The sequence below is a fragment of the Salvia hispanica genome, chromosome 5 (assembly GCF_023119035.1).
Source record: "Salvia hispanica cultivar TCC Black 2014 chromosome 5, UniMelb_Shisp_WGS_1.0, whole genome shotgun sequence".
Classification (NCBI taxonomy): Eukaryota; Viridiplantae; Streptophyta; class Magnoliopsida; order Lamiales; family Lamiaceae; genus Salvia; species Salvia hispanica.
Window position 1 is genome coordinate 10,002,985 of NC_062969.1, and position 13,668 is coordinate 10,016,652.

Genomic DNA, 13,668 nt, shown 5'->3' on the forward strand with positions numbered 1-13,668 from the left:
CCTCTTGGATCAACTCTATTTGAACGATACGTCTAAGATGACTCCGGAGCAACTTGCAACACATGAGCAAATGATCCGGGGTCTCAAGAGGCAATTGGGGTTAGAGGACTAGTCTTCCACGTGTGTAATTTTTATTTTCTAGGATTTTAATTATGTATTTTTATTTTTTTAGTATTTTAATTATGTAATTTTTATTTTTTAGGATTTTAATTATGTAATTTTTATTTTTTAATGTATTTTTATAAGGTAGAAATGTTTTTAATAATTGGAGTATTTAAATTGAAAAATAGAATGGTGGGACCCTTGAACTTGTCCTTAGCTAAAAGCACGGATATGAGTGTTGTGCTCTTAGCTAAAGACAAGGAGTAAAAGTAGATCCGGATCCATTTCCGTGCTCTCAGCTAAGAGCACGGATGGGGATGCTCTTACTTGATCAGTTGATCTGATGTATTTTTTCGCTTTCGCCCCAATTTTACTATTTAGTCTTATTTTTGTCCTCTTGATCTTCAAGAGCAGTTCCATCAAATTGAAATGCAGTCACTTACCATTTAATTTTTCTTATAGACCATTAAGAGTAGTTCCATTAATTACAAAATACAGATTATTATTATTTTATTCTTTTAATAGGTTTTAAATTTTTTTTACTATTTTACTATGTCACATATTAATCTTAGCCTTGATAATGAGGCTATAAATTACCCTTCCACCTCCCTCCATTTTGAATTTAGCACCTTTAAACTATATGAACCGTTGATACTTTTAATATCCCAAAGTCCCAAACTATGCTAGTTCATTTTTTTTTCTGAAAGAATATTAAAATCAGGTAATGACAATATGAAATACTCCATCCGTCAAGAAATATAGTAGTATAATTGCAAAACCCCATTTTAATTATGTTACATTATTCCAAAAATCAATTATATTCTCGTATATTTTGAAATGGTGCTGAAGGGGTGCGCTATATTGCTAACTATTTAAATTACTAACTCTGCTAGCTCATCAATGTTGTGTATTAAAAATGTCAATACGGTGACATTAAAATGTCAACACATAATATCAACACATTATATTGAAGTTCAACAAAATTATGTATTGACATTTTAATGTCATCGTGTTGACATTTTTAATACACTGCGTTGATGAGTTAACAAGTTAGCAACTTAAAAAAAGTTAGCAATTGATCATACCCCGGTGTTGCTTATACTAATACTCTGTAATGTATTAGTGGAGAGTAGATAATAACTTAAGACTACTAATTAAATTTATTTAGATTCAGATACCATTATTATCACTAAACTCAATAAAAATACAAATAAACTTGTGTATGGAATTCTTTCACTGTTCCGTAGTATTGTTACAAGTTAGTTGAATTATTTATTAAATTAGATTTAGAAGTGTATAACGAACAATTATATTTTCATGGAACCAAGATTAATTCAAATAAGAAATCATGGATGAGATAAATTTAGATGTAAAACTAAACTCTTATTTATAATTTATAGTAATACAAAATCTCCCATACTCGTCGATATATTGAGCAATCAATTTTTATATATTTAGGTATTTAATAATTTATTATTCTTCAATTATTTGTTAGTAGTTGTTTCGGCATTATAAAATTTAATTATTTTATACTAATCTCTATTTATTATTCTTTTCAGTTAGGAATTATTTCAGTGACAAAAATTGGTCGATAGTTAAAAACATCTCAAATAAAATTAAATCTTTATCCATAAAATTATAGTGACACTAATTTTTGTGATATGTAAACGTGCATCATGCAATGTTTACAGACTCCAAGTATGGTTCGTTGCTGTGAAAACCATATTTAAGGGGGAACTGGATAATTTTACTTTTTTAATCCCTAATTATTAGTACTACCTTCGTTCATAAATATTTTTTTTATAGTGGATGAAAATTTTTTGTTGAAGTAATGTTAATGAAAAATTAAACTCACTACAACCTGTAAAAAAATTACAATAAATAAATGGAGACTAATAATAATAATGGGTACTCCAAACTTGAAAAATAACGTTATTTTTCCGGAGGTAGTATTAAATAATCGAAAAGTAAAAAAAATTGCAATGGAGACTTGATTTAGAAAATAGAGTATAAGTAAGCCCCCGACAAGATTTGACTGATATCGATGGTTAGGAATTTCGGATGGATAGGATATTAGGGATGCACTTTTTGATTAATTAAATTTCAAAAATCGTGTTCCACCCTTTTTTATTCATGGAATTTAGGGCATTTGGTCAAGTCGTATAAGATGAATAATGCTTATGCTTTATCTATAAGCATTGAGCCCACAAAAACCTCAGCTCAAAATCAAACAGATTCCACTCAAGTCTTAAGCGTGGCAAAATTATAATGTTGAATTCTACTTTTCTCATTCCTTTTGAATTCCGCTAAAAGCACAAGAATATGGACTACAATTTGAAGTAATCATCTCACCACTAAAAAACACAAAAAATATTGGAATGGAATATTATGTACTATAAGATTTTTGTTATACATTCTTTACTGCATAATGCTGAATATGTCGTTTTCTGTTGCAAAAAATAAAAAAAATAAAAAAAAAAAGTTACTCCTGCAACTTTAATTACTCCCTCCGTCCCAAGATAAGTGACTTGTATTCCTTTTTGGGGTGTCCCACTATAAGTGACCTATTTCCATTTTTAGCAAAAAGTCATCTCTCTTACTTTATTCTCCACTTACTTTATTCTCTCTTCTCTCCTCTACTTTTCCCTTTCTCGTACTTTACTCTCTCCACTTTAACTTATTTAAATACCATTCCTTAAATCTCGTGCCCCAAAAGAATTAGGTCACTTATCTTGGGACGGAGGGAGTACGATAAATCTCAGAGTCATCGATTCCAAAGCTAAAAACGATTCAATAAATTTAATTGGATTTCATCATTGTCAAAACCACACATATGAAACACGTCAAATGAATCTGATTCATTTTATCATTGTCAAAAACAAAGATATGAAACACATCAAAGTATTGATTCTGCCATATTGAACAGAACAAGAACAACTAAGTTCTTCATCAACAGAAGGAAAAAAAACCAAAATTAAAAGTTACTACTAATACTTTTCTTAATCACCCAGAACAAGAACAACTAAGTTCTTCATCAACAGAAGGAAAAAAACCCAAAATTAAAAGTTACTACTAATACTTTTCTTAATCACCCACTAAATTGGGGTTACATTACAAATTTGTAGATTAATAAAATATTAGTACTATGAAAAATATACTAGTAGTATTTTACAAATTTTATTTATTCAAGCTATGTAGTCCTTTTTAAGGCAAGAGTGATATTCCTTTTAAATTTTAACAATATAATATACTCAAAAATATGAGATAAACAAGCCCTGTGATTTTATATTAGTATCTATTAGACCAAAAAAATGAGCATTATATTTGTAACTTCTTTTAACAATATACCAAAACAAAGATGGTATAAATAAATTTAAAAGAAATTATCTGATTCATTGAATGTGCTCAAGAGAAAAAATTCAAAACAAAAGGGGAGGAACAGAACAAAACAAAATAGGAAAAAAAAACGGACGAACCAAAATTAAATTATAAAAAACGATATAAGGAAACAAAAACACAAAATATAATGTAAAGTATTATGTATATACATCCTGTTAAAATTGTTAAACTAATAGAATGAATATAATCTTTATGTAGACTGAGATGATTACAAAATATTATTGGTAATTTAAATATTTTTAGCCTAAAATACGCAAATCTTTTTCATTCCCTTTAAACTCTCAGAATCAAGAAGATTATCTTACCTAGACTAAGATAATTACAAAATATTTAAATATTCCGAGCCTAAAAATAAGAAAATATTTTTTCGGTGAGAAAAATCTTGGTATTTTCTAAAATAATATTATTAAAAATAATAGTAGAATATATTTATAAAACAAAAATCGACACAAAATACATACCTATACATTTGTCAAAGTGGATTCAATTTAAACTTTCAGAATCAAGAAGATTATCTTGAACCTAAAAATAAGTAATCTTTTTTCGGTGAGAAAAATCGTGGTATTTTTTATAATAATACAATTATAAAACAAAAATCGACTGAATAAAATCCCCTAAACCTATTCCACCACAGTTGGCTATTCAGCATAGCCCCTCCCAATCTCCTGCGCTCCTCTCATGGCCGCCACCGCAGCTTCCGCCGCCACGCGGTCCTACTCCGCCTTCCCAACCCCCTCCCCCACCCGCCTCTCACCATGCTCCACTCCGCTCTTCCTCAAAACCAACCAGAAACCCCTCCACATCACCCACTCCAAGAATCCAATTGCAGATATAATCTCAACCCACAAAAGTTCAGAAAACGTACCGTTTCTCGACGCAGATGACGACGATAAGCCGCGGGAAGAGTGCGGCGTGGTTGGAATCTACGGCGACCCGGAGGCCTCCCGCCTCTCCTACTTGGCCCTGCACGCGCTCCAGCACCGTGGTCAGGAGGGCGCCGGAATCGTCGCTGTTAACAACGGCGTTCTCCAATCCCTCACCGGCGTCGGTCTCGTCTCAGAGGTTTTTAATCAATCGAAACTGGATAAACTTCCTGGCGACATGGCGATAGGCCACGTCAGATACTCGACAGCTGGCTCCTCGATGCTAAAAAACGTCCAGCCGTTCGTCGCCGGCTATAGATACGGCTCCGTCGGCGTGGCACACAATGGCAATTTGGTGAATTACCAATCACTGCGAGCGCAGCTGGAGGAGAACGGCTCAATTTTCAACACGAGCTCGGATACAGAGGCCGTTCTACACCTAATTGCGACTTCGAAGGCGAGGCCGTTTTTTCTGAGGATTGTGGATGCCTGCGAGAAGCTGGAGGGAGCTTACTCGATGGTGTTTGTGACGGAGGATAAATTGGTGGCGGTGCGCGATCCATACGGCTTCCGGCCGCTGGTCATGGGGCGGCGGAGCAACGGCGCGGTGGTTTTCGCCTCCGAAACGTGCGCGCTTGACCTGATCGACGCGACTTACGAGAGAGAGGTCTTCCCCGGCGAGGTTGTCGTCGTGGATAAGGACGGCGTACAGTCGCTCTGCCTGATGCCGCATCCGCAGCCGAAATCGTGCATCTTCGAGCACATCTACTTCGCGCTCCCCAATTCTGTCGTATTCGGCCGATCAGTGTACGAATCGCGCCGCGCTTTCGGCGAGATCCTGGCGACGGAAGCGCCTGTCGATTGTGACGTCGTGATCGCGGTGCCTGATTCCGGCGTCGTGGCGGCGCTCGGATACGCGGAGAAGGCTGGAGTTCCGTTCCAGCAAGGGCTGATCAGGTCGCACTACGTCGGCCGGACGTTCATCGAGCCGTCGCAGAAAATTAGGGATTTCGGTGTGAAATTGAAGCTCTCGCCAGTGAGAGCAGTGCTAGAGGGAAAGCGTGTGGTGGTGGTGGATGATTCGATCGTGAGAGGCACCACCTCCTCTAAAATCGTGAGATTGCTGAAGGAGTCGGGGGCGAAGGAGGTGCACATGAGGATCGCCAGCCCTCCGATCATCGCTTCGTGCTATTACGGCGTCGACACGCCGAGCTCCGAGGAACTGATCTCGAATAGGATGGACGTGGAGGAGATCAGGCAGTTCATCGGATCGGACTCACTGGCGTTTCTACCGATGGAGAAATTGCAGAAGCAGATGGGAGGCGATGCGCCGTCGTACTGCTACGCGTGCTTCTCCGGCAATTATCCGGTGCATCCGACGGGAAAGGTGAAGAGAGTTGGGGATTTCGTCGACGATGGACTGAGCGGCAGCGTGGATGACGGCTGGTTAAAGGAGAGTAGAAAGGGGGCCGGAGTGGATGTATCGAAATTGGAGTGGAAAAAGGAGGTCTTCAATTCCTAGAATACGGATTAGAAATCATAATCCTTCAATTCGTCACGAACGAACAATACTTATTAACTGTTTTTTTCCTTCTTTTTTAGTACTACTATTTTTTAATACTCCATTTGATATTTTGTTTAGATCATGTTTTGATTTAATTAATTTTTGGATATGGGAATATGCGAAAAGCAACTTCATTTATTCAGGGGCAACTTACAGAATTAATAAATGTGATTATTTAAAAAAACACTTGTTTTACTATAAAACAATATTTTAAGTTGTATTTAATTCAACAGTTCACAACATGAGAGAAAACCAATTACTATAAAAACAGTAGACAACAAGAGAAGAAACTGAAGCAATTCAGTGTCTAGGGAGCTCAGCTCGTGTTAACCATTTTCTGCTTTATCATACGCATTGGATTTGTGTTTGGGAGCAAAAGTGAAGCCAGGAGGCACCTTGCCAAGCAACATCTCCGTTAACCTAATCTGCACAATAAATGTTGCTTACAAGTTATAATCCATCAAAAAACCCTATCATTCACATCCAAATTCGTGTTTTGATCCGAATCTTGATATGACTCACTCAAATTTTGGAGTTAGAAGAAGATTAAGCTGGGTTGAAATAACGTACCCAGTCAGCAGCTGAGTCGGAGCCCATTAATGTCTCAAGATCATCACGTCCGAAATATGATGGTGCCCGCCAGTTTATCTTTGGGGGGATAACATCTAAGAGACCGACCGGAATATATCTGCAAGTGTAGCCCAGCCACTCCAGCAAGAAATGCCTCGTTGTCTCCACTCCTGCCATTTCAACGCCAAGGATGTTAATTCAAACCTATTCTTGAATAACATCTCCAAGTTTTGTTGAAATTTTGTGGCATTATTGAGAAAATGGTAACAAGTCTGAGATACTGGTCCAATGGAGTCAGTATTTGGCTTGGCTCGTTTACAGCCCCATTTGCACGTACCTTTTGAGTCAGAACCCCAATGTTCAAGGCCGAAACGTACATAATCCTTCAAAATGTTGAGCCGCTCTCCGGATGTAATGTCCCAGTGCCTCTGTTCCTTGATTTCGGTGAATATCCAAGGCTGTAGATATAGGGAGGCATCATTGAGAACAATTAAACAAAATATAAGCATAAGATGCTGAAACATATGATGCTGAGATCTTAGATTGTGGGGATAATAAAAGAAAAGCTCACTGCAAACCTTAACCAGTGCTCCTCGAGCAATCATACATGTTGACAGCTCAGGACAGTCAGACTTGTGAGCGTTCCAGTCCAAATATGAGTAAACATCACCGTTTCCAAGGACTTGCAGATTAGAAGGGGCTGCTCGTGCACACTGGTATATATATTCCCAATCAGCAAGCTTGTAGTAGCGCTGTTGCCGTGTCCGACCATGTACTGTTACTGCAGTGGTTCCCCAGTTTCCCATGTCTGCTATCAGAGAGTCAATACGATTCTTACCCTCAAAATAACCCGTCCGAACCTGGAGATGCAGATGTTACCATAGAGATAACTGTGTAATCAGTGTTATACTTATATGCTTGATTCCTCCAATCTATATTAAATGAAATAAATCTATGAGACCAGTATTGCAAGTACCTTGAGAGTCAGTGGTGTAGAGACTGCTTTAGAGGAAGCCTCTACCACACTTTTCATTCGCATTGGTTTCGTGAGGAGGGCAGATCCAGCACCCTTGTTGACAACAATATCAATTGGACATCCCATGTTAATATCGATGAAATCCAGTGTGCAATTATCATCTATAAGTTCGACAGTTCTAGCAACAGTATCTGGAAACGCCCCACAGATCTGAACACCAAAGAAATCCTCTGAAGAATGCCGCCTCAGTAAAGCCCATTCTGAAGCTTGGCCCTGTACAATTTCCAAAATCACACTGTCAAAATGAGTATCAACTTCATCAGGTGTGCATGAGTACACCCCACTGTCAATAATGCATCATAATAATGTATCTCACAACAACAACAGAACTTTTATATACTGAGAATTAGATCAAACAATAAGCAGAACGAATTTCAAGTAGTTTTACAAGAATCCAAGCTATGAATACTTACAAGAAGAATAAATTTTAAGAGAAACATGTAGGATAGAACCAAAGGATATCATGTGTGATCAAGTTCTGTATAGCACAGCACATAAAATATATCCCACACTAAAAGTAACACCCTGATAGGAACAAATTAGCTTATCAGAAGTGGATTTAAAAGGAGCCTCATATAATGTAAGTGGATTAAGATTCTGCAACATTGATGAAATTCTCCTATGATAGAAACAAATTAGCTTATCAGAACTGAAACAAAACTATGACCAACCTGTAAAAGACTGGTGCACATTGCCATCTCGCCACATGTAATATCAACACCCAGACCCTTGCAAACCCGGCGAAACGGCAGATTTCCAACTGTAGTCAGCGGAGCAAGATAAAGCTTATCCCTGAAGTCAATTATTTTCTTTTCCCGTGGGTGTAACTTTAGGCATTTATCATTGTCTTCAACTATGTTTTCGACAACGCTTTCACGTTCACTCTGCTTGCAGCTCTCGCCCACATCTTTCTCGTGGATATTCACCCCTACCACAGCAAACCAAATAAACTAAAACATCTGAATCACAACACATAAAATAGGGGGCAGCATAAATCATTCTGTGACTAACCACCATCAGTTAGTGCATCACAAGCTTCATCAGTTGAGCATTTTGTCTTCTTCGACCTCCTAACCTCATCAGCCACGTCGGCCTTGTCGACAATATCTTCTTCCAAAACTTCTGCAGAATCTTCTCTGCAACAACCATTTCCATTTACATTAGAACCATTGGTTTCATCATCATTGTCATTGCCACTGGGCTTTGCCTTTTTTCCCTGCACCTGCCACCAAAATTTCAAAATCAACCCCTATTCAAACATAGTGAAACTAAACCTCCACATTCATTCAAAGCAATAAAGTATTTTCCTCACCTGAAGGCCAAGAAGCTTGAGCGCAGCATCTGCCTTGGGAAATTTCATCCTATTTTTCCACAAAAGCCTCTGAACATCCTTGGTCAATACATTCATTTCACTGTTTTTCTTATCTACATTAGCAGTGGTGGAAACTTCGCCATTATCAACCTTATGTGTGCCACCAAATCTACATGCCAGACCGTAAGGGCACGGCCCCGCGTTGCTCAGGAAAGGGCAAACACCTTCCAAATCAGCAGGTTTCTGCATTCACAGCAATAAAATCTACTCCAATTACTACGCACACATAATCAAAATCGATATTAGCTCAATACAGATTCATCAATCCACCTGAGATTTGAATGCTTCCAAATCATGGCTGAAGCGGCAGTTCTCACCATACACGCACGAACTAACATTCCCGCTCTTGGCTACCGTAGGGCATATATGCAACGCAGATTTTTGCTCCTACATCTCCAGCAAACTTAGTTTGAACCAAACAAATTGAAGCAATTTCGTTTCATATAACCGAGTGATTAACTGACCTGACGGCGGTCACGTTTCATTTGGCGCTTGGATTTCTTGTCCTTGAGTATTGGAGCTGGGGCGGCGGCTTGCGGTGCTTCTTTATCGTCGGAATTATTATCGGCGGTCTTGTCGCAGTTTCTAGCGGGAGGCGGACGGAGGAATTCTCTCTTGACTGGAGCTATGGATTTAGCCACCAGCTCCGCGGCGGTCAGTTGACAATGCGGCAGCGTCGGCGGGGCATCAGTGGAGACGACGCCGTTTAACGTATCGGGTGACGGGTCTTCCATATCTCTGTCGGGTTTGATGGTGGAAGAGTAGGGTTTTGGTGGTGGAGGTTTATGGTTAGTTAACTTGAACTTCCCCAATTCGTCAGTACCAATACGACGTCGTTGGGGCGAATACTTTTTACGTTATCTATTTGTGGCTAGCCTTAGAGCATCCACGATAGGGTGGACACTTTGGCTGGACACTTTTACGTTTTTCGTCCATAGCCACTTTTTATTTGTCCACGGCTACAAAAAAAAGTTCCGCAGCAATAGTGGACACTTTTTTTAGCCACATTTCACTTTATTTTATTTGTTGTATATTTTAATTCAATCACAATTAAAATTATCGGACTAAAAATAATTAGATAAAAACGGCTAATAAAACAAATTAAAATTGAAAACTTAATTTTCGTCGGATTAAAGTAAGGGGAAATGCTTTTGAAACCAGTAGTCAACTGGCCTTTCCACGCCACCAGGCAGTTTTTCCACTCCCAATGCATGCAATCAATGCTGCCCATCATCCCTGGGAAACTGTGCACCGCACCGTGCATATCTAGCAGTCTCTGGCACTCATCAGGGGTTGGCTTTCGTAGGAACTCCGGACCAAAGACTTCCCGCATGCCCTTACAAAACTGCCGGAGCACCTCTAGACTAGTCGTCTCACCCATCTGTAGGTATTCGTCGAACATATCAGCCGGTCCGGCATAGGCAAGCTGCCTTATTGCAGAGGTGCATTTCTTAAAAGTAGACAGTATGATCCGACCAGTGCAATCACTCCGGAGGTTGAAGCAACTGTACCGGTCCGCCAATGTCGTCGCTATATGGGTGAAGAGCGGTCGCGACATTCTGAAACACCGACGGAAAATCTCAGCCGGGTAACGGGGGTTAGCGCTAAAGTAGTCTGCCATAAGCCGCTCAGCCGCTCCGACATGGTCTCGTGGGATTGTCCAACGATGACGAATCTCACGAGGGATCGCCGCCGCCGCCAATTCCGCTGCCGCCGCCTCATCCTCCTCGTCGGCTTCCCTCTGCACCTCTTGAATCAAAGAATCTCATGCTTCATTCCACAAATCATCCATAAATAGCAATGGAAATCCACAAATTTTTAGAGATAGAAAAATTGGATAGAAAGTGAAATGAGTGTGAAGATGTGTGTGGAGAGAAGATGAAAATGGGAGGAATATTTATAATAAAAACAATTAAAAATCCGAAATTAAAAAAAAATGTAAATCAGCGACCGCCGCGGCGGCCGCCGCGTTTCTCTCTCCTCCGGCTCGTCCTCGGCGCATTCGGGGCGAAAGCCCTTCCGCCCCATAAAACCGTCCGCCTCCGGGGCGGCCTCTTCCGCCACAGTAGACAGGCGCGGCTTAGCCGCGATCGGGGCGCCCGCTGCGGCGCCCCTACTGTGGATGCTTTTAGGCTAGACTATTTGATTAAAATGATGATGTGGCAGTTGGATTTTTAGTGTTGATGACGTGGCAGGGAGAGAGAGTGGCTGGCCTATTGCCATTGGAGATGCTCTAAGTCCCAAGGTAAGTGAGCTAAAACTTTTTAACATTAAAAAATAGAGTTTTATTAGAGCATCCACAATAGAAATAGGTCAGTCACTCTCTCTCCCTGCCACGTCAGCGGCACTAAAAATCCACCTGCCACATCAGATTTAGGCCAGTCATAGGCCAGCCGCAATAAAAATAATTCAAAAACAACTACATTTACGGAATTAAATTTATGATTAAATTGCGGAATTAAATTTACGAGACATATACGGGAAAATTCATTAATTGCATTAAAAAAAGTACATTCATTTAAAAAAATAAATTATATAATAAAGAAAAAAAACTATCGCCGTGCAGTCTTCCGTGCCCACAACTATTCAATTATATCCTTTTGGAGTTCAATATGAGCATCCACTTGGCGCATGTCGGCATATTCTTGGAGGCGGCCGACTTCATCGAGAGGTACCCCATGTCGTACGATAGGGGTGGCCGTTCCGTGGCTTGGACCGGCTTCATCGTCATTGGCCCAACTAGTCAGTTGTACGCCTTCGTCTTTGACGATCATGTTGTGCATGATAGTGCAAGCGTATATTATTTGGGAAACGCATTTGACATCCCACAAACGCGTTGGACCCTTAATTGCCGCCCATCAAGACTGGAGCACACCAAATGCGCGCTCCACGTCCTTGCGCGCCGACTCCTGTCGTTCCGCAAAGTAGGCCTTCTTGTCATCCGCCGCGTGTCTGATCGTCTTCACAAAGACGGGCCACCTAGGGTATATCCCATCCGCCAAGTAGTAGTCCATATCATGCCGGTTGCCATTGGCCACAAATGAGACGGCTGGACCCATGCCCTGACACTTCTCGTTGAAGAGGGGCGACGAGTTGAGGACGTTGAGGTCGTTGTTCGACCCGGCTACCCCAAAATACGCATGCCGATCCACAGCCGGTAATCAGCTACGGCCTCGAGGATCATCGTGGGATTCTTTGACTTGTAGTCGGTCGTGTAGGCCCCCTTCCAGGCGGTCGGACAGTTCTTCCACTCCCAATGCATACAATCTATGCCGCTTAACATCCCGGGGACCCCTTGCTGGCTCCCCGTGCATATCCGCATCGATTCCGACAATCTTGGGGGTAGGGCTTCGAAGGTACTCCTCACCGAAAATTTGAATCACGCCCTGACAGAAAAACTTCGGACATTGCGAGAGAAGTCGTCTCACCGATGTGGAGGTACTCATCCCACATGTCCGTCGCGCCTCCGTAGGCCAACGGCCCGATTGCCGCCGTGCACTTTTGGATAGGGGTGTGGCCGGGTCTGCCAGCCGCATCGTGCCTGAAGCGGAAATAAAGATATCGACGCTCCAAAGCGTCAACGATACGCATAAACAACTCCTTGCGCATTCTAAAACGCCGCTTGAACATGGTTGCTGGAAACCGCAGGTCCGGAGCGAAGTAGTCGTCATATAGCCGATCGGCTAGCGACGTGGATCGGCTAGCCGGCATTGTGGATGCTCTTAATAAACTGGAAAGTGAATAAAGTAAGAGAGTTAGTAATAAAATAGGAAAAAAAAAGGTAAAAGAGAGAATGCCAAAAAAAGAAATGGCGACGTCCTAAAAGAAATGTGAGTCGTTTATATTAGGATGGAGGGCGTATATTAAGAAATTTTTTGGTACCTATGAGATGAAAGTATTTATATATTTACAAAGTTAAAAGTGGAAAGAACAATTAAAATATAACAAGATACGTCACTAAATAATGAATATATAGGAGATAAAATAAAATAATAGAGAAAGTTAAGTGGAAAGAATAATAAATAACCGGAGTAAATAAAGTAAGACATAGAATAAATTAATAAAAATACTTGTGTTCTGTTTTGATAAAAAAAAAAATGAATCACATTAGATGGGATGGGACGTCGCAAAAGTAATACGAGTAACATATAGTGGGACTGAGAGATTATTATATTTGATTGAAAACCAACTAATCTAAGTTATACTTATCCTTTTGTCCGGTAATGGATTTTCTATTTTTTTTTGTTCTACATTAATAGGAGATATAGTTTTCTCTTATTCATTCCAAGCATTAATTCTACTTACATTTTATTTAAAATTAATATAATATATATGTAAGTTTTTTTTCAGCTCTTCCTTTTAATATTTCTTAGAATATGTGCTACATAGATTGGGAATAAAGGGCTGGGGAAAAATATCGAAAAAATGATATATCGCTCGTATCGTATTGAAAAATATCGAAAAATTATCGAATTTTCGATATATCGTAATTGTCGATACGATACGATATCGTATCGTAAGTTTTCGATACGATAACGATATGAATTTCCTTATATCGCGATATATCGTTTTATATCGAAAATACGATATATATCGAAAATTTTTGATATATCGATATTTTCGATATATATCGATATTTTATTTTCGATATATATCGATAAATATCGAAATTTTCGATATATATCGATATTTAACGATATATCGAATTTCGATACGATATATCGAAATATTGATACGATAACGATATGAAATTTTTTTATAT

General features: G+C 39.6%; 2 protein-coding genes across 3 annotated transcripts; one reads left to right on the forward strand and one right to left on the reverse strand.

Moving 5' to 3' along the window:
• The first annotated feature begins 4,055 nt into the window (after positions 1-4,055).
• On the forward strand, positions 4,056-5,989 carry LOC125186706 (amidophosphoribosyltransferase, chloroplastic-like). The gene has a single exon (XM_048083135.1). It carries the CDS (start codon positions 4,180-4,182, stop codon positions 5,884-5,886), a length of 1,707 nt encoding a protein of 568 aa, XP_047939092.1. The 5' UTR covers positions 4,056-4,179; the 3' UTR covers positions 5,887-5,989.
• A 94-nt stretch (positions 5,990-6,083) lies between these two features.
• Positions 6,084-9,692, reverse strand: LOC125186705 (tRNA-dihydrouridine(47) synthase [NAD(P)(+)]-like). Of its 2 annotated transcripts, none has more exons than XM_048083134.1 (10): positions 9,371-9,692; positions 9,177-9,293; positions 8,847-9,089; positions 8,546-8,750; positions 8,206-8,462; positions 7,475-7,747; positions 7,077-7,358; positions 6,836-6,956; positions 6,499-6,668; positions 6,084-6,353 (listed from the first exon to the last, which is right to left on the reverse strand). In XM_048083134.1, the coding sequence occupies exons 1-10, from the start codon at positions 9,638-9,640 to the stop codon at positions 6,255-6,257; spliced, it is 2,037 nt and encodes a 678-aa protein (XP_047939091.1). In that variant the 5' UTR covers positions 9,641-9,692; the 3' UTR covers positions 6,084-6,254. The 2 variants fall into 2 exon arrangements, with proteins under 2 accessions (XP_047939091.1, XP_047939090.1); XM_048083133.1 differs by having other exon boundaries at positions 8,546-8,756; positions 9,371-9,691.
• Between the last annotated feature and the right edge of the window lie 3,976 nt (positions 9,693-13,668).